This window comes from Gopherus flavomarginatus, chromosome 18 (genome assembly GCF_025201925.1).
Source record: "Gopherus flavomarginatus isolate rGopFla2 chromosome 18, rGopFla2.mat.asm, whole genome shotgun sequence".
NCBI classification, from domain to species: Eukaryota; Metazoa; Chordata; order Testudines; family Testudinidae; genus Gopherus; species Gopherus flavomarginatus.
The window spans coordinates 2,380,128-2,403,631 of NC_066634.1; the positions used below are offsets into that span (position 1 = coordinate 2,380,128).

The 23,504-nt window shown below is 59.4% G+C and overlaps 2 protein-coding genes across 2 annotated transcripts; both read left to right on the forward strand.

The window, feature by feature from the left end:
• Positions 1-2,708: 2,708 nt before the first annotated feature.
• On the forward strand, positions 2,709-10,773 carry WAS (WASP actin nucleation promoting factor). Its single transcript, XM_050927245.1, has 12 exons — positions 2,709-3,068; positions 3,904-4,044; positions 4,389-4,475; positions 4,855-4,951; positions 5,067-5,108; positions 5,232-5,285; positions 5,792-5,969; positions 6,229-6,271; positions 7,750-7,903; positions 8,160-8,581; positions 9,150-9,255; positions 9,358-10,773. Exons 1-12 carry the CDS (start codon positions 2,955-2,957, stop codon positions 9,411-9,413), a joined length of 1,494 nt encoding a protein of 497 aa, XP_050783202.1. The 5' UTR covers positions 2,709-2,954; the 3' UTR covers positions 9,414-10,773.
• A 627-nt stretch (positions 10,774-11,400) lies between these two features.
• Positions 11,401-23,495, forward strand: SUV39H1 (SUV39H1 histone lysine methyltransferase). Its single transcript, XM_050927426.1, has 6 exons — positions 11,401-11,889; positions 17,927-18,072; positions 19,290-19,958; positions 20,341-20,487; positions 22,827-22,956; positions 23,063-23,495. Exons 1-6 carry the CDS (start codon positions 11,667-11,669, stop codon positions 23,197-23,199), a joined length of 1,452 nt encoding a protein of 483 aa, XP_050783383.1. The 5' UTR covers positions 11,401-11,666; the 3' UTR covers positions 23,200-23,495.
• The last annotated feature ends 9 nt before the right edge of the window (positions 23,496-23,504 follow it).

Consider the following 23,504-nt stretch of genomic DNA (forward strand, 5'->3'; position numbering starts at 1 on the left):
GTGGTGCCGCCGTCTCTCCTCTAGAAAAATCCCAACGCCTCTGCTTCCACCTCCAGCTATCTCTAGATCTCACCCCGGTGGTGCCTCCATCTCTCCTCTAGAAAAATCTCAACACCTCTGCTTCCGCCTCCAGTGATCTCTAGATCCCACCTGCTGGTACCTCCGTTTCTCCTCTAGAAAAGTCCCAACACCTCTGCTTCCACCTCCAGAGAGCTCTAGATCCCATCCTAGTGCCTCTCTCTCTAGAAAAATCCCAATGCCTCTGCTTCTGCCTCCGGAGATTTCTAGATCCCACCCTGGCACCTCTGTCTCCCCTCTAGAAAAATCCTGGGGTTTGTGTCCTTCTCCAGGAACTTTTAGACCTTGGCCCAGTGCCTCCTTCTCCCTTCTAGAAAAATCCCAGTGCCTCTACTTCCTCCTCAAGAGATCTCTACATCTTGCCTCAACGCTACCATCTCTCTTCTAGAAAAATCCTTATGCCTACACATTTTCCTCCAGAAACCTCTAGATCCCACCCCGCTGGCACCATCTCCACTCTAGAAAAACCCAGGGGTCTTCGCATCTTCCTCCAGCATTCTCCAGTCCCGACCCCGACGGCTCCATTTCCTCTCTAGAAAAGTCCTGATGCCTCCACCCGCATCGACACAGGTCTCCCACCACTGCGGCCTTAGCACTCAATGCCTCTTCAGCCAGTGCCTTAAACTCGCCCCCCTCTGGTGCAGCCCCCTGGCCTCACAGTAGCCGTCTCCTGCCCCCCCCCCCAATTCAACCACAACCCCGCTGGTTCTGCCCCCCCGACACAGCAGTTATATTGGCAGAAAGGGGCCCCATAGAGAATCAGGACTCCTGGGTTCTCTCCCCGGCTCTGGGAGGGGAGTGTGGTCTAGTGGTTAGAGCTGGGGGCCAGGACTCCTGGCAGGGCCACCCAGAGGATTCAGGGAGCCTGGGGCAAAGCAATTTCAGGGGCCCCTTCCATAAAAAAAAAAGTTGCAATACTATAGAGAACTATATTCTTGTGAGAGCCCCTGCGGGACCCGGGGCCTGGGGCAAATTGCCTTGCCCCCCCGCCCCAGGCGGCCCTGTCTCCAGAGATGGGTTTCTCCCTTTCTACAGGCGTAATTTGGGCTTTCATTTTGGAAGGAAGCATTTGAGGAAGAAACAAACATTTTCAGCTCCCTTTCCACCCCCTGCTCAAAATACAAACCCCTCAATCAGGAAATTCTCCCTGTTTCAAACAGAAATTCGCACCCCCCCATGTTCTGACTTTTTTGAAAAGGGGGGGGGAAGGCCCCCACAATGACTTTTGTTTTGCCAGTGGGGGAAATTGGCTGCCATGATAAACAAACCCAGGCTCGGCCCAGCTAAAGCTACTGTGCTGCGCCGGATCCATCAGAATCCGGTTCCAGGTCTGGCCCGGAGCCGAAGAAAACTGACATTTTGCAAGCCGGCCGGGAAACCTCCCCCCCAACACGCCCCCCCAAAATTGGGCAACTGTGCAACCCACAGAGAGCGACGGATCTCTTTCATTGGGCCAACAGCTGGGGAAAGAGACACATTTCTGAACTGCAGAGCTTGTGTCCTTCCCTGGGGAGTCGGCCGGTAAAAGAGACGTGTCCTGTCCAGACAATGCTGCCAATCTCCCCCTCCCTCCCCCCCAAAAAATGTCCTTTCCCGGAAGGAGAAACAAGAAAAAGACCATTTTGAAAAGAGGAATTTTTGCCCCCATCTGAGGGTCCGAAAATTTGGCTTCCCCCCTTACTAACTCTCAGGACATTTTCCAAACCGTTGGGTTTCCTTTTTGGGGCCTGGCATTGCCTGGGGCTCGGGGATGCTGGTAGAAGGGTCCCAGGTTCAGATTCTGGGGTGGGTTCCAGGCCTGGTTAATTCAGGGCTGGCCTGGACGGGATAATCGCACTGGGGACGGCTCCCTCAACTGAAAACCCTCATCCTGCCAGCTCCTAAAGTCGGCGTCTCAGTCCATCGATCCTGCCTGGATTCACATGACTCCAGATGCGCAAGGCTTTACCAAGGCGGGAGCGGGCATAAAAGGGCCCCTCATTGCACTATTTTGATCAGCACGTCCAGCCAGATCCTGCGTCATTCCCAGTGCTACGGACAAAGCCAAAAGACACTCCTGCCCCCCTGTTGCAGCAGGGGTTCCCCACCCCCATGGCTGGTGGGGGGGATGATGCTGTGGGATGGGGTAGAGCTAGGTGAAAGCGATGCAGGGAGCTGGTGGCTTTTGTATGGTAGCTCTGGGTTTCAATAAATAGCAACCGGACTTTTCCCCCTGCCTGAGCTGTCTGTGTGTGTGGGTCCGAGGGAAGGGGTGGGGCTGGGGGTTATGGGGGGAGGAGGGCAGGGGGAGATGGAGGAGGCAGGGGAGGGAAGTTGAGGTGAGTGTAGAGGAGGGGGTTGCGGGGAAGCGGGGAGGGCAGGGCAAGGGGAGTGGGGACAGGGCCCTAATGGTACATTACCCACCATAGGCAGCTGGAACCAGTCCCCCAAACAACCCCTCTACCACAGCACAGCTAGGCTGTCCTGCTGTGACTTGCGGGGGCGGGGGGGGGGTGTCCCCACAACCCTGAAGGTGCGTCAGACTCAGAAAATGCTCCCACCCCCAAACAGCTGCATAGGAATCACAAACCAGGTGCCAGGCGGCCGCAATGTTGCCTGAGTTTGCCGAGAGCCTGAGACGATTGCTTGGAGAGGCAGGCCGGCCCCAACCATTGCTGGGTTTCCCCTGCACCCCCCAGCTCTGCCGGTGCCCCTCACTCCCAGCCCTGGCTGGGGCCATTTGCAGAGCCCAACTTCCCCAGGCCCTGGGCGCTCAGCGTTGGTCGGTGGTTTTCTCTGCGCTTCCTGTTGAAAAAAGTCCCCACAACACGGAAGTTCCCTGGGGTGAGATCAGGGAGGGAAGAGACCCTGAGAACCTGCCAGGGGCTGGAGCCAGCATGAGCCGGGGGTCCAGGTCAGGGGCGCGAGGGCAGCAGGAGAACGTCCCCTCCCATCTCCTCCTGGATCATGAAAACCAGCAGGTGTTTGAGCTCCTGGGCCGGAAATGCACGGTGAGGCGTGAGGCCCAGAGGGTGCAGACACCAGGGGGCTGTGGCTTGGGAGTGGGGGGACCTGCAGAGCTGGGTACCCCAGGGCTGGGTGAGTAAGGGGGCTGCAGGTTGGGCATGAGGGGGACCGGCAGGTCCGAGGGTGGGGAGCCCAGGGCTGCAGGTCGGGAGTGGGGAGCACTGGCAGAGCTGGAGGGAGCCCAGGGCTGGGCTAGCAGGGGCTGTGGGTCAGGAGTGAAGGGCACCGGCGGGACTGGGGGGAGCCCAGGGCTGGGCTAGCAGGGGCTGTGGGTCAGGGATGAGGGGTACTGGCAGGGCTGGGGGCAGGGAAGCCCTGGGCTAGCAGGGGGCTGCAGTGGAGGAGGGGCACCAGCAGAGCTCGTGGGAGCCAAGGGCTGGGATAGTTGGGAACTGCGGGTTGGAAGTGGGGGGCACTGGAAGAGCTGGGGGGGAGCCCAGGGCTGGGTGAACAGGGGGCTGCAGGTTGGGAGTGAAGGGCACCGGCAGGGCTGGGGGGAGCCCAGGCCTGGGCTAGCAGGGGGCTGCGGGGCGGGAGTGAGGGGCACCTTTGTTGCTGCATCCCTCCCCCTCCGCTCAGGAGGAAGTGGGGTAAGCGGTCCTGACGGGGGCTGTGAGGGGCCCGGCATGGTGATGCTGGGGAGCCCGGAGTCTCGGCCAACATCAGAAACCAAGACAGGAACTGGCAACCCCGGGGGCCCAAGCTCAGGGCTGGGCGAGCCCTCCCCCAGTGGCGTTCTGTGTGGCTGTTCCCCAGCCGCCCCAGAGCCGGCTGCATCTCAGCTGCGAAATCTATGTAACTCAGTTGTCTCTGTGCCAGACCCTGGCCACATCGGTGGCCCAGTTGTACCAGGCCTTGCCCCCCAACAGCCAGGTCTGGGGGAAGCAGGGCTGTGGGGTCCTGTGCCTGGTGAAGGACAATCCCCGGCGCTCCTACTTCATCCGCCTCTTTGACCTCAAGGTGAGCCTTTGCCCTCCTGCCTGCGGCTCCCCAGCCCTGGGGGGGGGAACCCAGGAGTCCTGGCTCCCAGCCCCCACCCCCCGGTCTAACCACCAGTTCCTGCTCCCCTCCCCAGAGCCAGGCAGAGAACCCAGGAGTCCTGGCTCCCAGCCCCCTCCACCCTGCTCTAATCACCAGACCACACTCCCCTCCTAGAGCCGGGGAAAGAACCCAGGAGTCCTGGCTCCCAGCTCTAACCACCAGCCCCCACTCCCCTCTCAGAGCTGGGCAGAGAACCCAGGCATCCTGGCTCCCAGCGCCCCCTGCTGGCGGGGCGTTAACTGGGGGTCCCCTTTCTCTTGCAGAAGAAGAGGCTGACATGGGAGCTGGAGCTCTCCAGCCAGCTGGTCTATTCCGCCGTCACCCCCTATTTCCACACCTTCCCCGGGGACGTGAGTATCTGCCCCAGAGAGGGGTGGGCGCGTATGATCAGTGGGGCAGGGCTTCCAGACATAGCCCTGCCCCCAGAGACAACAGTTCAGAGATGTGGGGTGAAAAGAAGGAGAAAATTGAGGGCTACCAATAAGAAATAAGCCTGGGAACCCGGATGCCTGGGTTCTCTCCCGGCTCTGGGAGGGGAGTGGGGGGCTAGTGGTTAGAGTGGCGGCGGGCAGGACTCCTAGGTTCTCTTCCGGCTCCGGGAGGGGAGTGGGGGGCTAGTGGGTTAGAGCAGGGCGGTCTGGGAGCCAGGACACCTGGGTTCTCTCCTGGCTCTGGGAGGGGAGTGTGCCCCCCCACCCCCAGGACCAGTGAGGTGCCTTTTGCTTTCAGGAATGCCAGGCCGGGCTGAACTTTGCGGACGAGGCTGAGGCCCGCGACTTCTACGCGCTGGTGGAGGAGAAGATCCAGAAGCGACAGCAGAGGATGGGTATGTGGAGGGGTGGGGAGCTGGCTGGCGCCCCCTCGAGGGGACAGGCCCCAGCCCCATTCCCCACCCCCCCAAGCCTGCCAGCATCACAGTGCATGTTCTCCTCTTTCCTCAGAGAAACGGCAGCTCCCCCCACCACCTCCCCCGGTCAATGAAGGTGAGTCCCCCTCTATCCCACTGTCCTTTGCAATGGGGGGGAGGGGTAGGTTAGGGGTAGACCCCACTGGGGGTGGGGGGATGGTGACGTGGGTCTAACCACATCTCTTTTTGCCTCCCTTAGAGAGACGATCGTCGACGCTGCCCCGATGCCCAATGCCCGGGGGAGACATGAATGGTAAGTGGCTCGGAGTTGGGGGTCTTGAAAGGGTTAATTCAGCCCCCCTGCCCCATGGCGCCCCCCAGTGCCCAGCCCTGACTGCCGGGGAAGAGCACCCCCTGCCTCATGCCCTGCCCCACAGTGTCCCCCAGTGCCCAGCCCTGATTGCCGGGGGACAGTGCCCCCGACTCACTCCCTGCCCCACGGCGCGCCCCCTCAACGCCCGGCCGTGACTGCCAGGGGAGATTGCCCCATGCCCATCCCCCCATCCTGCTCCCCATAGCATGGTGCCCCCCAGCGCCAGCCCTGACTGCCGGGAGAGAGCACCCCCTGTCTCACTCCCTGCCCCGCGGCACCCCACAGCACCCGGCCCTGACTGTCAGGGGAGAATGCCTCCCACCCAGCCCCCCACCCTGCTCCCCACAGCATGGAGCCCCACAGCGCCCAGCTCTGACTGCTGGGGGAGTGCGCCCCTGCCTAGCCCCGCACCCTGCTTCCCACAGCCCCATCTCTTTCCCCCGCAGGTCCCAGCAAACAGCCGAATTCCCCCTCCGGCTCCTTGAACCTGATGACGATGGACATCCAGAACCCGGACATCACCTCGTCCCGGTACCGGGGGCTGCCGGTGCCCACAGCCTCCGAGAAGAAGAAGGGCAAGAAAAAGATCTCCAAGGCCGACATTGGCGCCCCAAGCGGATTCAAGTGAGAGCTGGCATCAGTGGGGCCGGGAATGGGACACGGGGCCTGGCCCCTCTAGGGGGTGCTGGCTCCCATCTGACCCCAGGGTGGGGGGGCTGGCTGGTTCTGGGGGGGCCGGGAATGGGGCATGGTGCATGGCCCCTCTAGGGAGTACCGGCTCCCATCTGGCCCCAGGGCAGGGGTCTGGCTGGCTCCAGGGGGCAGGGAATGGGGTACAGTGCATGGCCCCTCTAGAACTGGCTAATCTTTGTTCTCCTTCCAGGCATGTCACCCACATCGGATGGGACCCCAACACTGGCTTTGACGTATGTAGCTTCAGAGACAGGGGCATGGTGGGGGTCTGACCCTGGGGTCCAGTGATCGGAGGGGCTGGGAAGGGGGCCAAGGACAGGCTGTGGATTAAAGCTTCGGCGTTAGCAGTGTCTGTGTATGGTGGGGAAGGGCGGGTTTCACTCATGCTTGTGGCTACCAGGCATGATGTGGGGCGTGAGTGGGCTTCAGTTGGTGGGCGTGGCTATTCCTCGGCTGCCCCGCCCCAGAGGTGGCTGCATCTTAGCGTCAGGTGAGCTATCTGTGTGGGTTGTTATGTGTGGTGGTTCCCCAGCTGCCCCACCCCAGAGGTGGCTGCATCTTAGCGTCAGGTGAGCTATCTCTGTGGGGTGTTATGTGTGGCGGTTCCCCAGCTGCCCTGCCCCAGAAGTAGCTGCATCTCAGTGCACCATGGAGCATTACGGGGGCAAATCTGGGGTTTGCTTGAGCCAGGACTGCCCAAGATACTGCCTCCCTGTGGCCCCCCGTCCCCCCAGCTTTTTCCAAACTCACTCTGTTCTCCCAACTCACGTTACTCCCCCCCCCCGCAAACTGCTCGGGGAGTTGGCAGCATGCCCGTTATTGGTGGTGAGGTTGGTGCATGTCCACAGGAAAGGGGCAACTCACAGCCAGCCAGAGGTGCTGCTGGAGCTAGCGGGGATCTGGATGGCGCAAGGGGCAGGGCGCGGTCCTAGCCCCAGGATGTTTTTTTGAACTCCTTGGGGCTCAGCTGGGAACTAACGCAGGGCCTGTGGCTTGCCGCAGCTGGGGGCTCGGTGATCTGGCCTGCAAAACCAATTGCCATTGGGCCAGGTTCTCCTGGGACCGTCCCTTTTTTGCTGCCGCTGTGTCGGAAAAGCTGGCCCAGGCAACCAGTTTCATGGGCTTTGGACGTCACAGGGTTTTTTTTCCCAGCCCTCAAAGGCAGCGGCCCAATAATCTGGGCATGAGACCCTGCAAGAGGATGCGTCGCATGACAGTGATCTCAGCCACTTCTGAATGCAGCCACTTCTGGGGCGGGATGGCTGGGAACAGCCCCATAAAATGCCACATGGGGAAGGCTCACCTGGCGCTGAGATGCAGCCAGCTCTGGGGCAGGGTGGCTGGGAACAGCCCCATATAATGCCACATGGGGAAGGCTTGCCTGGCGCTTAGATGCAGCCAGCTCTAGGGTGGGGCAGCTGACATCACCTCCCAATTGGATCTCTCCAGGAACATCCCCCAGCTGCTTGCTCTGCTCAGCGGGTTAGCGTTTTAGGGGGTCAGTATTAGGGGGTCCCCCAAGGCTGCTGGGGGGGGGGCTAATTTAAGGCATGATCCATAAATCCCCCATCCCATCCCCAGATTTCAGGGTTTGAAGCTTTGCTGCTCTGTCCATCTGGGTACCTGCAGCTGGGGGCAGGGGGGAGAGCGTGAACTTGGGAGGCGTTTGCCAGAGGATTGAGCAGCCTTCCTCCATCCGTCTCTCTCCTAGGTGAATAACCTGGATCCCGACCTGAAGACGCTCTTCTCCCAGGCCGGGATCAGCGAGGCGCAGCTGACTGACGCGGAGACCTCCAAACTTATCTACGATTTCATCGAAGGCCAGGGCGGGCTGGAGGCTGTGAAGGAGGAGCTGAGACGCCAGGGTGAGTTCTCCCCATGCGGTGTTATGTGCAGCTGTTCCCCAGTCCCCATCCCCAGAGGTGGCTGCATCTCAGTCCCAGGCAAGCCATCCCTGTGCAGTGTTATGTGCAGTTGTTCCCCAGCTGCCCTGCCCCAGAGATGGCTGCATCTCAGTCCCGGGCAAGCCTCCTCATGTGGAGCTTTGGGGTCCTCAGGGGGCCGCGGGGGAAGAAACTTGTTACAGGCTGGGCTTTAATTGCAGTTTATTTCTCCCCACAGGTCCAGCACCACCCCCACCCCCCATGACCCGGTCCGGGCCCCTCCCTCCCCCACCCCCTTCCTCAGCGAGAGGCAGGTCTGGTCCGTTGCCCCCAATCCCAGGCGGCCCCCCACCCCCCTCATCTATGCCAAATAGGGGGCCTGTTCCCTCCCAGCCTCCCAGGGGGCATCAGCCCCCTGCTCGTGGGCCTCTTCCCCCTGTCTCCAGGTCTGGTCTGCCCCCACCTCCTCCTGCTTCTGGGGCAGCCCCCCCACCCCCACCTCCCCCCCCACCCCCTCTGCCCCCAGTCTCTTCAGGGCCTTGTCCCCCTCCCCCACTTCCTTCAGGGGGGGTCAGCTCCCCAGGGGGCCAGCCCGCTCCCCCCTCAAAAGGGCGTGGGGCCCTGCTGGACCAGATCCGCCAAGGCATCCAGCTCAACAAGGTGAGCTGTGGGGCAGATGGGGGGTGAGGATGAGGGAGATACAGGAAGGAAGGAGGGGAGATGGGGGCTGAGTGGCGGGGCAGGGATGGGGGAAGTGGGGGAAGGGAGGGGGATAGGGTGGGGAAGGGGGAGATGGGGGCTAGGGGAGTTGGGAGCAGGTGTGGGGCATGGAGGGGGTGTCTGAGGGGAGCAGGGATGAGGAGGGGGGCGGCTGGCTGGGTGGGGCTATGAGGGGGGAGTTAGAGCTGGCTTTGGGTGTGAGGGTGGGGGAAGTGGGCTCTGGTGGGCACAGGGGGTCTGGTCTGAGGGCTCTGGCAGAGCCAGGGGGGTGGGTGGGCACAGGGGGTCCGGGCCGGGGGCCCTAGTGGTGCCATGGGTGTGGGTGGGCACAGGAGGTCTGGACTGGGGGCTCTGGTGGTGCCAGGAGGGTGGGTGGGCACAGTGGGTCTGGACTGGGGGCTCTGGTGGTGCCAGGGGTGTGGATGGGCGCAGGGAGTCTGGTCATGTGAGAGGGTGGGTGGGTGCAGGGGATGGATGCTGTGGGTCCTGACCCCTCCCTGCATTGCAGACCCCCGAGATGCTGGACTCCCCGCCGCCCCCGCAGAGCTCCGAGGGCCTGGTGGGGGCGCTCATGCATGTCATGCAGAAGCGGAGCAAAGTGATTCACTCCTCAGGTGAGTCGTCCCATCCCGCCTCGGCAGCGGAGAGTGGGTGCTGTGCCCCTCCTCCCCCACCCCCAGCCCCCTCGGACATTCACCTTCCTCTTCCTCCCGCAGACGAAGGAGAGGACAACGGCGGGGACGAGGAGGACGATGACGAATGGGATGACTGAGCTTCGTCCCCAGCAAGAAAAGCTCCTCGCCTTGTGTGCTGGGCGCTGTGCCCCACTCCCCTGGGTGATCCCCCAGTCCACCTGGCCCCTTTGCAATAAAGACAGCTCTCCGCTTGACATGCTGCCCCATCTTTTACCCAGAATTCCCCTTCCCAAGCCCCCAGCTTCCCCTATCTGTTCTCATCACCCCATTGAAACCCAGGGCTTGGCAATACCCTGGTCTCCACTGACCTCTTTGGCATCAGAAACAACCCAACCGATCTTCTTCCAATTTGGCTCCATGCTTTGATCTCAGCCCGATTGAAAAAACAAGCCAAGTTGGAACCAAGCTGGTGATGTGCGGCTCAAGAACTTGGTGTGGGTCATCAGCACAGATTTTGGGGCGGACTAAACCCATTGGTTTGGGTCAATGTCTGAGTGACGGAACTGGAAGCCAGAATGCTTGATCTGAGGTCGTGGCTATGCCACATGTGCTCTGGTGGCCCAGCTGCAGAAGATTTAGTGTAGACACTTTCACGGGCAATGGAAGGGGTCTGTAGCGGATCCACCTTGCCGGTAGCTAGGTTGACAGAAGAATTCTTAGTTGTGTCTACACCTGTGCGTTAGGTCAGCTTGACGATGGTCCCCTGGGGGGTGAATTTTGCACAGCCCTAAGAGCCGTAGCTAGGTTGATCTCAATTTTGAGCGTAGACGAGCTGCCACTCTAGACTAATGTCTTGTTATAATGGCAGCAGCGTCACCCGCAATATAGAACTTGCTCATGACTTATGGCTTATTCCTCTCAAGACTTGGCAAAAACTGATTTTTATTTGTTTTTGGATCATTTCAACGGAGCAGAATTCAGCTTTTATTTTTCAATAATTCTGATGGCTCGTATCGCTGTTTATTTTGAAGGCGGGGAAACGGTGCAGGTGCGGGGGTGTCGGAACAATTATTTCATGACTGCAGAGGTTGAGTTCAAAAAGCGAAAGCTTTAAAACACAAAGTCTCTTCAAGATAGACGAAGTCAATAGCCTCATGGTTTCAAGTCCCAATTTTTTTACTTTGCCTCACTCTCTGTTTCGACAGTTATAAATGGCAATGCTTTTTCTGGGTTTGTGTGTGTGGGGAAATGGACATCGACCAGAATTTACTGATCCAAAGTGAATCTTTCCAAGCCTGTGAATTTTGATTTGTTTAATTGGGTTTTATGTTCCCGTTGCTTTACTCTGAAGGGTCTCGCTGCAGCACCAAACAGGACAAGCAAGATGGAGCTGGCGAATGCTCTCTTGCCTCTTTAATGAACGTTAGCCCACCACACACTGAGCCAGTCAAAGCGATTGCTACTCCTCTGCTCTTTATTAAACAACATTATCAGCTGTTTCTCTGGTTGCTTTCATGGCAGCGATCCTAACAGAGAGGGATTTGCTCTGGGGCACAGAATTGGGGAATGGGACACACGGGCCTTTCCCCACCAGGGATCGCTGGCTCCCATTCAGCCCCAGGGCAGTGGAATGGCTGGCTCCGAAGGGCAGGGAATGGGGTGCCGAGGCCTTTCCTCTCTAGGTATACCAGGCCTTGTGCCCCACGCCAATAAAACCAGCTGGGAGGCCAGGGAACCTGACCCCCCCCCAACCAGTCAGTAAAACAACTCAGAGTGCCAACCAAGGATCCAAACTCTTGGACCGTCAGTTTCCAAGGGGGTTTTTGTGTTTTCTCATTGGCGTCTGAGTTTCACACGCATTCCCGTGGCCTTGTCATTGGTACCTAGGTGACGCCATCCCTCTGTGCGTGGCCATTGATACCTAGGTGACGCCAACCCTACAGGCATTGACATTGGCACCTGGGTGACACCAGCATTCCCCACACAGCAGCGATGTTGGCACCTGGGTGATGCCACCCTCCGCCATGCAACATTGATGCTGGCGCCTGGGTGACACCATCCCGTCCCCTGCCCTTGCCATTAGAGCCAGGCAGTGACTCTGGTGCCACAGCAAAGGGACAGGGCAAACCAGGGGTGTCCATTGATGGGAATGCAGAATAACTGGAGGGGTGGGGGAGGGGCTACATATTGTTTTAGGTTGAGGTGGCACTTAAAGGTTAGGGTGAGGGTCCTGTTGGCCGCTCCGCCACCCAGTATGGCTCCATAAAGCCCCTCAACTAAGCCACGAGGCAGCTTGTGGAGCAGACTCGGCTGGAACGAGTTACTTTGCTGCCTTGTGAGCCATTTCCGCGACTCTTGCGGTCGCAAAGCGGCGCGCAGCACTCTGGGAGATGCAGATGACGCCCGTGGCCGGCGCCCCCGGCGCCAATTGGCTGGCGGGGCGCGTCAATCAGGCCGGACGCCCAATGGGAACGGCCGCGGCGGGGAGCGGCGGGGCACGTTGCTCTCCGCCCCTCCTCTCCGGCCACGCCCCCTGGGAGAAAAAGTTTCGGGCGGCCCCAGTGGCTGGAGGGGGAAAAAAAAAAAAAAAAAAGATGGCGGAAAATTTAAAAGGTGAGCGAGGGAAGCCGGCGCGCGCGGAGCGTGGCGCGAGTCCGGGCTGGGCGCGCGGCGGGAGAGGCGCCTGCGGGGGGGCGGGAGCGGCTACTATGAGGAGCGGCGCGAGCGCGGAGCTAGTTTCTCCCCCCCCCCCCCTTCCCGGCGCGCGAGGCGGCAGCAGACGCGACCGTTAAGGAAGGAGGGGGCCGGTGGAGAGCGCGCGAGTGGAACGTTCAGGGGCTGCCCTCGCGCGCAGAGCGGGAAACGGGGCAGGACGAAATGGGGGAGGGGAGAGGCGCTGCCCCCGCTGGCGGGGGGGTGAGGGCGCACGTGACCCTGAGGGTGCCCCCACCGCACTGGCACAGAGCACCTCCCCTTTGTAGGCTGGCGCTGACCCCCCCATGCCCACGCCAACCCCCCCGAGGTGGGGTGACCCCCCCGTGTGCCCACACCAGCCCCCCATCGTGGGGTGAACCCCCTGTATGTGGGGTGACCCCCGAGTGTGCTCATGCCAACCCCCTGACATGGACAGAACCCCCCCATACACCCACGCCAACCCCCTGTATGTGGGGTGACCCCCGAGTGTGCTCATGCCAACCCCCTGACATGGAGTGAACCCCCTCATACGCCCACGCCAACCCCCTGTATGTGGGGTGACCCCCGAGTGTGCTCATGCCAACCCCCTGACATGGACAGAACCCCCCCATACACCCACCCCAACCCCCTGTATGTGGGGTGACCCCCGAGTGTGCTCATGCCAACCCCCTGACATGGAGTGAACCCCCTCATACGCCCACGCCAACCCCCTGTATGTGGGGTGACCCCCGAGTGTGCTCATGCCAACCCCCTGACATGGAGTGAACCCCCCCATACACCCATGCCAACCCCCTGTATGTGGGGTGACCCCCGAGTGTGCTCATGCCAACCCCCTGGCATGGACAGAACCCCCCCATACACCCACCCCAACCCCCTGTATGTGGGGTGACCCCCGAGTGTGCTCATGCCAACCCCCTGACATGGAGTGAACCCCCCCATACGCCCACGCCAACCCCCTGTATGTGGGGTGACCCCCGAGTGTGCTCATGCCAACCCCCTGACATGGACAGAACCCCCCCATACGCCCACGCCAACCCCCTGTATGTGGGGTGACCCCCCAGTGTGCTCATGCCAACCCCCTGACATGGACAGAACCCCCCCCCATACACCCACGCCAACCCCCTGACATGGACAGAACCCCCCCATACGCCCACGCCAACCCCCTGTATGTGGGGTGACCCCCGAGTGTGCTCATGCCAACCCCCTGACATGGACAGAACCCCCCCATACACCCACGCCAACCCCCTGACATGGAGTGAACCCCCCCATACACCCACGCCAACCCCCTGTATGTGGGGTGACCCCCGAGTGTGCTCATGCCAACCCCCTGACATGGACAGAACCCCCCCATACACTCACGCCAACCCCCTGACATGGAGTGAACCCCCCCATACACCCACGCCAACCCCCTGACATGGAGTGAACCCCCCCATACACCCACGCCAACCCCCTGTATGTGGGGTGACCCCCGAGTGTGCTCATGCCAACCCCCTGACATGGACAGAACCCCCCCATACGCCCACGCCAACCCCCTGTATGTGGGGTGACCCCCGAGTGTGCTCATGCCAACCCCCTGACATGGAGTGAACCCCCGCATACACCCACGCCAACCCCCTGACATGGAGTGAACCCCCCCATACACCCACGCCAACCCCCTGTATGTGGGGTGACCCCCGAGTGTGCTCATGCCAACCCCCTGACATGGACAGAACCCCCCCATACGCCCACGCCAACCCCCTGTATGTGGGGTGACCCCCGAGTGTGCTCATGCCAACCCCCTGACATGGACAGAACCCCCCCATACGCCCACGCCAACCCCCTGTATGTGGGGTGACCCCCGAGTGTGCTCATGCCAACCCCCTGACATGGACAGAACCCCCCCATACGCCCACGCCAACCCCCTGTATGTGGGGTGACCCCCGAGTGTGCTCATGCCAACCCCCTGACATGGACAGAACCCCCCCATACACCGCCAACCCCCTGACATGGACAGAACCCCCCCATACGCCCACGCCAACCCCCTGTATGTGGGGTGACCCCCGAGTGTGCTCATGCCAACCCCCTGACATGGACAGAACCCCCCCATACGCCCACGCCAACCCCCTGTATGTGGGGTGATCCCCGAGTGTGCTCACGCCAACCCCCTGACATGGAGTGAACCCCCCCATACACCCACGCCAACCCCCTGACATGGAGTGAACCCCCCCATACGCCCACGCCAACCCCCTGTATGTGGGGTGACCCCCGAGTGTGCTCATGCCAACCCCCTGACATGGAGTGAACCCCCCCATACACCCACGCCAACCCCCTGTATGTGGGGTGATCCCCGAGTGTGCTCATGCCAACCCCCTGACATGGACAGAACCCCCCCATACGCCCACGCCAACCCCCTGACATGGAGTGAACCCCCCCATACACCCACGCCAACCCCCTGTATGTGGGGTGACCCCCGAGTGTGCTCATGCCAACCCCCTGACATGGAGTGAACCCCCCCATACACCCACGCCAACCCCCTGTATGTGGGGTGACCCCCGAGTGTGCTCATGCCAACCCCCTGACATGGAGTGAACCCCCCCATACACCCACGCCAACCCCCTGTATGTGGGGTGACCCCCGAGTGTGCTCATGCCAACCCCCTGACATGGACAGAACCCCCCCATACACTCACGCCAACCCCCTGACATGGACAGAACCCCCCCATACACCCACGCCAACCCCCTGACATGGAGTGAACCCCCCCATACACCCACGCCAACCCCCTGTATGTGGGGTGACCCCCGAGTGTGCTCATGCCAACCCCGACATGGAGTGAACCCCCCCATACACCCACGCCAACCCCCTCTATGTCGGGTGATCCCCGAGTGTGCTCACGCTAACCCCCTGACATGGAGTGAACCCCCCCATACACCCACGCCAACCCCCTGACATGGAGTGAACCCCCCCCTACACCCACGCCAACCCCCTGTATGTGGGGTGACCCCCGAGTGTGCTCACGCCAACCCCCTGACATGGAGTGAACCCCCCCATACACCCACGCCAACCCCCTGTATGTGGGGTGACCCCCGAGTGTGCTCACGCCAACCCCCTGACATGGACAGAACCCCCCCATACACCCACGCCAACCCCCTGACATGGACAGAACCCCCCCATACGCCCATGCCAACCCCCTGACATGGAGTGAACCCCCCCATACACCCACGCCAACCCCCTGACATGGAGTGAAACCCCCCATACGCCCACGCCAACCCCCTGTATGTGGGGTGACCCCCGAGTGTGCTCATGCCAACCCCCTGACATGGACAGAACCCCCCCATACACCCACGCCAACCCCCTGACATGGACAGAACCCCCCCATACGCCCACGCCAACCCCCTGACATGGAGTGAACCCCCCCATACACCCACGCCAGCCCCCTGACATGGAGTGAACCCCCCATACGCCCACGCCAACCCCCTGTATGTGGGGTGACCCCCGAGTGTGCTCATGCCAACCCCCTGACATGGACAGAACCCCCCCATACACCCACGCCAACCCCCTGTATGTGGGGTGACCCCCGAGTGTGCTCATGCCAACCCCCTGACATGGAGTGAACCCCCCATACGCCCACGCCAACCCCCTGTATGTGGAGTGAACCCCCCCATACACCCACGCCAACACCCTGTATGTGGGGTGACCCCCGAGTGTGCTCATGCCAACCCCCTGACATGGACAGAACGCCCCCATACGCCCACGCCAACCCCCTGACATGGACAGAACCCCCCCATACGCCCACGCCAACCCCCTGACATGGAGTGAACCCCCCCATACACCCACGCCAACCCCCTGACATGGAGTGAAACCCCCCATACGCCCACGCCAACCCCCTGTATGTGGGGTGACCCCCGAGTGTGCTCATGCCAACCCCCTGACATGGACAGAACCCCCCCATACACCCACGCCAACCCCCTGACATGGACAGAACCCCCCCATACGCCCACGCCAACCCCCTGACATGGAGTGAACCCCCCCATACACCCACGCCAACCCCCTGACATGAAGTGAACCCCCCATACGCCCACGCCAACCCCCTGTATGTGGGGTGACCCCCGAGTGTGCTCATGCCAACCCCCTGACATGGACAGAACCCCCCCATACACCCACGCCAACCCCCTGTATGTGGGGTGACCCCCGAGTGTGCTCATGCCAACCCCCTGACATGGAGTGAACCCCCCATACGCCCACGCCAACCCCCTGTATGTGGAGTGAACCCCCCCATACACCCACGCCAACCCCCTGTATGTGGGGTGACCCCCGAGTGTGCTCATGCCAACCCCCTGACATGGAGTGAACCCCCCCATACGCCCACGCCAACCCCCTGTATGTGGGGTGACCCCTGAGTGTGCTCATGCCAACCCCCTGACATGGAGTGAACCCCCCCATACACCCACGCCAACCCCCTGTATGTGGGGTGACCCCTGAGTGTGCTCATGCCAACCCCCTGACATGGACAGAACCCCCCCATACGCCCACGCCAACCCCCTGTATGTGGGGTGACCCCCGAGTGTGCTCATGCCAACCCCCTGACATGGAGTGAACCCCCCCATACACCCACGCCAACCCCCTGTATGTGGGGTGACCCCCGAGTGTGCTCATGCCAACCCCCTGACATGGAGTGAACCCCCCCATACGCCCACGCCAACCCCCTGTATGTGGGGTGACCCCCGAGTGTGCTCATGCCAACCCCCTGACATGGACAGAACCCCCCCATACACCCATGCCAACCCCCTGACATGGAGTGAACCCCCCCATACACCCACGCCAACCCCCTGTATGTGGGGTGACCCCCGAGTGTGCTCATGCCAACCCCCTGACATGGACAGAATCCCCCCATACACCCACCCCAACCCCCTGTATGTGGGGTGACCCCCGAGTGTGCTCATGCCAACCCCCTGACATGGAGTGAACCCCCCCATACGCCCACGCCAACCCCCTGTATGTGGGGTGATCCCTGAGTATGCTCATGCCAACCCCCTGACATGGGGTGACCCCCCTGGACACTCATGCCAACCCTCTGACATGAGGTGACCCTCCTGGACACTCATACCAACCCCCTGACATGAGGTGACCCCCCTGACACTGATTGACCTCTCCTGTATGCCCACAATGACCCCCTGACATGGGGGTGACCCCCTGTATGCCTAAGCCAAGTCCCTGACGCAGGGTGAACCCCCCTGGATGCTCATGCCAACCCACTGACATGGAGTGAACCCCCCCATACGCCCACGCCAACCCCCTGTATGTGGGGTGATCCCTGAGTATGCTCATGCCAACCCCCTGACATGGGGTGAGCCCCCCCATATGCTCATGCCAACCATCTGACACAGGGTGACCCCCCCCCAGATGCTCGCGCCAATCCCCCAGACACTTATGCCAGCCCCTGGGATGCAGGGTGACCCCTCCCCAGATGCTCATGTTAATCCTCCCTAGACATGGTGACCTCTCCCTGTACGCTCATGCTAACCACATGCTCACGACAACCTCTGGATAAGGGGCAGCCCCTGGACAAGGGGTGAGCCATTCCCCCTACGTATGCTCAGGCTGATCTCTCCTCCCCTAGGCTCAGCAGTCCCCCGATGTGGGGTGACCTCCCAGTACCCTCTGGTGAAATCCTCAATGCAGTGTGACCCCCCCCCCATACACTCAGGCCAATCTCCCTGCAGACCCCCAACACTCCCTGCTATCCTTCTGCTGATGCCCTGACACGGTGACCCTCCCTCACAGCTGTGACCCCAAACTCTTGCACTTTGGCCCTTTCCAATGTCACAGCTCTGCTGGTGCCCCTCACTCCCAACCTGCAGCCCCCGCTAGCCGAGCCCTCGACTCCCCTCAACACACAATGATTCCCCCCTTCCCTGGGGTCCCTCCCCTCGCTGCCCGGCCAGTGCCAGCCCCCTAACGCTGCCCCGTGTGCCCACAGGCTGTGCTGTGTGTTGCAAGTCCTCATGGTCCCAGCTGCAGGACCTGTGCCGGCTGGAGAGGGTTCGCTGCCCCTCACTGGGCATCACCCGCAGGAACCTCAGCCACTTCGAGGTGGAGTTCCTGTGTGACTACAAGAGAGTGCGGGTGAGTGTGCCAGCCTGCCACCCTGATCCCTCCCGGGATCCCCTCACAGCTGGGAAACCCCCATGTCCAATACCCCTTTGGCCGGGGTCCAGAAACCCCTGCCTCCAATTCCCCCCCGGACCCCCCTGCGTCCAATTCCCACTGCAGCCCAGCCCAGCCCTCACCCTTTGGCCTGGACCCCCCTGCAGCTGGGAAACCCCCACCTCCAATACCCCTTCGGTCCGGGTCCCCCCTGCAGCCCAGAAACCCCTGCCTCCAATTCACCCTGCAGCCCAGCCCAGCCCCCTGCCTTCAGCCCAGGTCTCCCCTGCAGCCCGGATCCCCCTGCTTCCAATTCCCCCCTGCAGTCCGGATCCCCCTTCCTCCAATAACACCCTCTTCCCCCCGCAGCCTGGATCCTCCCGCTTCCAATTCCCCCCTGCAGCCTCCCGCCTCCAATTTCCTCCACAGCCCGGATCCCATTCCCCCTTGCAGCCCAGATTCCCCTGCCTCCAATTCCTCACCTGCAGCCCAGATTCCTCCCCACCACCTATATTCTGGATCCCCCCACTGTAGTCTGGAAACTCCTGCCTCCGATCCCTCCGCAGCCCGGATCCCCCCACAGCCCAGATTCTCTCCTGTGGCCTCCAATTTCTCCCCCGCCAGCCAGGATCTCCCCTGCCCCCACCCCCAATTTCTCACACAGCCCCAATCTCCTCTCCCTGGTGCCCCCCATCCTGGTCCCCTCTGCCTGACACCCCCCTCCCCATCGGTGCTGTAACCTGATCTCCTCCCCCAGCACCTTTCTCGCACCAGGCCCCCTCTGGCACCCCCAAACACATGACTTCGCCTAAGACTGATTCTGGCTGTGTAGGGATACCCTGCTCCACACCTGCCTCTCCTGGGTGGGCTCAGAAACAGAGCCTGGGGCATGAACAACCAGGCAGAGGAGTGTGGTTGGTACAGGAGTGGGGATGACCCAGTGAAAGCCATCCAGGACTCCTGGGTTCCATCCCTGGCTCTGGGAGGGGAGTGGGGTCTAGTGGTTAGAGCGGGGGGGGTACGGGGGGCTGGGAGCCAGGACACCTGGGTTCTCTTCCTGGCTCTGAGAGGAGAGTGGAGGTCTAGTGGGTCACAGAGGGGATGGGGCGGGGAGGTGTCTGGGAGCCCGGACTCCTGGGTCTCATCTCTGGGAGTGGGCATGGCTATGCCCGCTGATCGGCGGGTTCTGGTGGCAGGAGGAGGAGTTCTACCTGGTGAAATGGCGTGGCTACCCAGAGTCGGAGAACACCTGGGAGCCACGGAAGAACCTGCGCTGCGTGGGCCTGCTGAAGCAGTTCCACAAGGACCTGGAGCAGGCCTGGATCCGGCGGGACGGCAAGCCCAAGAAAAACGCCCGCTGGCTGGACCAGGGCGTGGCGAACTACGTGGTGCAGAAAGCCAAGCAGCGGCGCGCTTTGTGGCGCTGGGAGCGCCAGCTGAACGCCAAGCGCAACCACAAAGGGCGCATTGTGGTGGAGAATGAGGTGGATCTCGATGGGCCACCCCGGGACTTTGTCTACATCAATGAATACAAGGTGGGCGAGGGCATCTCCCTCACCCAGGTGGCGGTGGGCTGCGAGTGCCGTGACTGCCTGGCGGAGGCGGCTGGCGGCTGCTGCTGCCCCGGTGCCTCCCGCCACAAGTTTGCCTACAATGAGCTGGGCCAGGTGCGCATCCGGGCGGGGCTGCCCATCTACGAGTGCAATGCCCGCTGTCGCTGCGGGGCCGAGTGCTCCAATCGCGTGGTGCAGCGGGGCATCCGCTATGATCTGTGCATCTTCCGGACCGCCAACGGGCGCGGCTGGGGCGTGCGCACCCTGGAGAAGATCCGCAAGAACAGCTTCGTCATGGAGTATGTGGGAGAGGTACGGAGCGCTAGGCGGCCACCTCTGGGGCAGGGCAGGTGGGGAACAGCCACACACAGTGTCATATGGGGATGGCTCACCTGGCGCTGAGATGCAGCCACCTATGGGGCGGGACAGCAGCCGGATGGGAATGCTTCCCCATTGCTGAGATACAGCCACCTCTGGGGCGCGGCGGCTGGGCAACAGCCACACACACTGTCATATGGGGATGGCTCGCCTGGTGCTGAGATGCAGCCACTGCTGGGGCAGGACAGCAGCTGGATGGGGATGCTTCCCCAGTGCTGAGATACAGCCACCTCTGGGGCGGGGCGGCTGGGGAACAGCTACACAGAGTCCCCCATTGCTGTGCTCCTGGCATGACCCCATCTCGTCCCCCCCCCAGATCATCACATCAGAAGAAGCGGAGCGACGAGGGCAGATCTACGACCGCCAGGGTGCTACCTACCTCTTTGATCTGGACTACGTGGAGGATGTTTACACAGTGGATGCTGCCTACTATGGCAACATCTCACACTTCGTAAATCACAGCGTGAGTGGAGGGGCGTGGGAGAGCCCATGGGGAAGTGTGGGGCTGGGGGCAGCCTGGGGGTGGATAAAAATCAGTGATTGAAAAACAGATAAAAAACATACCTCTCCTCATTTTTTAAATGTAAATTAAATAGGCTTTTTTTTTCTTAGAAGAAAAAATGATTTAAAACAAAGTTTGAAACACTGACAACGTATGTAAAGGCCCCTAGTTTATGAGAATCTATGGACATTGTTTACACCACATTCACTAGACAGCCGGGCATGTATGCTGGGGAGGGTTGAAAGAAAGCTGAAGTGGTGAACTGGTGGAAGTCGCTGGCTCGGCTCATGGATTTTGTAGGGAGAATATTTGCTTCAGTTCAGTTTATTCACTGAGCTCAGCTCAATGGCCAGTCCCTTGCAAGTTAAGAAACTGATCAGGAGCTGGCACAGCAGGAAAGCTTGGCTTCCTCTTCCAGTCTCTGAATTAAAAACTGGTTGGGGAGGAAGAGATCTACTAGATCTAAAATCCAAAGGACACGAAGACTAGAAACAATCAGCAGAAATTCACTAATTACCCTGAACGCTCCCTTTGTTTACTAAATCCATTTTAAATGCAAAGCACGTTTTGATATTCCTCCTATTTTCTTCTGTATCCAGCATGTTCAAGGTAGTTTTATCAAACTGATTAGAAATACCTGTTTTGTTTGCAGTGCAAAACATGCTTTGAGAAACTACTTTTTTCTTCTTCTGCCTCCAGTGCATTTTAAGGTCGTTTTTATTGAACTGATTAGAAATAAATTAAGAATTAACTAAAAATAACAACACCCTGGTTACCTTCTCCAGACTGGAAGAAGCTCTCTGGGGAGCTCGAAAACTTGTCCCTCCCACCAACAGACATTGGTCCAGCAAAAGATATTTACCTCACCCGCCTTGTCCAACTAAAAATAACTTTGTTTTAAATGCAAACATTTTTAGATAAACTTTACTTTTTACTTCTTCTACACCCAGGATATTGAAGGTAGGTTTTATTTAATGAATGAAAAATAACTCAGTCAGTTTTCAATGCAAAACGGTGTTTTTATAAACTCATTTTTGTTCTTACGCACCAAGCACATTTGAAGGTAGTTTTCATGGAATTAGCAGTAGCTCAGTTTTAAATGCAAACCCTGTTTTGTTTTTCCGTATGGATCCCGCACATTTTACGGGTTTTATTGAATGAATTAGCAAAACAATTTAAAATCTCTTTGTGCATTTTTCATTAGTTTCCATCCAAATTAAACTTCAACAAACTAAGTTGAAACCCCGCCCTCCCAAAAAAACTGAATAAGAAATGTCATTCACCAAATTCTAACGTAACAAAAAAGGAAATTTTAATAATCCAAATATATAACCTATATATTATACAATTCATCTTAATACACTGCATTAGTGTAATATTAACATTAACAAGTTACACTAATATAACATATTAAGATTAATGAATTATGATATAAGTAGGCTTGGCAAAAGTCATATTTTATAATTTTGATGGACAAAATTGATGTTTATTTTTAATAATTTTTTTTCTGATTTAAATTTTCAGTTGGACACTGTGTGTGTGAGAGCGATGAGGGGTTAGACAATAGGGTAGGTCAGGCGATCATTATATAATAGCAGATGCTGAGATTCAAAAAGTTAAAATTTTATAGCTGTTGGAAAAACACCACGTCAAGATATTCAAAGTCAATATCCTTCAAGCCATCTTTTTTTAATTTTGCCAAGCCCTCAATTTTGATCATGTTAGTGGGTGTGCATGAAACTGATGTTTACTGACACTGACCAACAAAAATCAAATCCTTCCAAGCGGAGATCTAGGCTGTATGTTAATATGATAATATAATTAATCAATATGAATACATCATATTATCCTACCTCTGGATATTTCTAAATGACAATATAATGTATTAATATTAATTCTATTTGAATTGGATAGTTCATTAATAAATTATAACATAATTGCTTAAATAAGTGTGTGTAAACGTAGCGAGTCCTGTGGGTTAGTGAAAAGAAGGGCCAAATTTGGGGCAAAGGCAACTTTTAGTTGCCAATTACCATGTTTTAATGGTTACCAACCAACGAGCCTCGGCTTTTCCCTACGGAGAGAATTGAAAAATGGTGATTTAAATCGCTTCAGTTTGAGTCGCTCCACCCTGGCAGGTGGGTCCATGAAGCGCTGGGCAAGGGGCAGAGAAGAGGGAGCTGGTGGCACCTGGTGAGGAAAAGGGGGTATTTGGGGAGGTAGTTGGGGGGCATGTGGGTGAGGAGGCAGGGCTATGGCAGCTTTGCCTGGCCCCACTCACCTGCCCCCTCCCCCCCCAGTGCGACCCCAACCTGCAGGTGTACAACGTGTTCATCGACAACCTGGATGAGCGGCTGCCGCGCATCGCCCTCTTCGCCACGCGGCACATCCGGGCTGGGGAGGAGCTCACCTTCGACTACAACATGCAGGGTGAGTGCCCGCCGGGGGGGGGGGGGGGGGGGAGGGCCTGGCCCCACTGCTTGGGGGAGCCCTGGGGTGAGATCCTCCTCCTGATGCCTTCTCTCCTCCCCCGCAGTGGACCCGGTGGACGCAGAGAGCACACGGATGGACTCCAACCTGGGCCGGGCTGGTGGCCTGGCCGGCTCCCCCAAGAAGAGAGTACGGATCGAGTGTAAGTGCGGGGCCGAGTCCTGCCGGAAGTACCTCTTCTAGCCCCCGCGTGCCCTGCCGGGGGTCAGGGACCCACGGCTGCCACCGCGCAGGGCTCTGGGGGGCCCATGCCCACCCATCCCCTGTTGGACTTATCTCACCTGCCCGCTTCCCCCCTCCCGTCAAGGGGGGATTTTTAGGAACAGCTGTCATGGATTTTAATCAGTTGGTTCCCAGGTCGTGTAAAGACCCTGGCTACTGTGTACCGAGCGCCACGGCCTCCTGCGGGAAGCTGCCGGTTTCGGGGGGATCCAGGAATATTCAACTTGAAGCCGCACTTGACCCTGTGTCCCTATGCAACTGGCAAA

Excerpts from the sequence above, each read along its gene's own strand:
- WAS (XM_050927245.1), top strand. The coding sequence starts at position 2,955 with ATGAGCCGGGGGTCCAGGTCAGGGGCGCGAGGGCAGCAGGAGAACGTC. Across the intron at positions 7,904-8,159 it reads GGAGGAGCTGAGACGCCAGG|GTCCAGCACCACCCCCACCC; the intron begins GTGAGTTCTCCC and ends TTCTCCCCACAG. Across the intron at positions 8,582-9,149 it reads AAGGCATCCAGCTCAACAAG|ACCCCCGAGATGCTGGACTC; the intron begins GTGAGCTGTGGG and ends CCTGCATTGCAG.
- SUV39H1 (XM_050927426.1), top strand. The coding sequence starts at position 11,667 with ATGCAGATGACGCCCGTGGCCGGCGCCCCCGGCGCCAATTGGCTGGCG. Across the intron at positions 19,959-20,340 it reads TCATGGAGTATGTGGGAGAG|ATCATCACATCAGAAGAAGC; the intron begins GTACGGAGCGCT and ends TCCCCCCCCCAG. Across the intron at positions 20,488-22,826 it reads CACACTTCGTAAATCACAGC|TGCGACCCCAACCTGCAGGT; the intron begins GTGAGTGGAGGG and ends CTCCCCCCCCAG.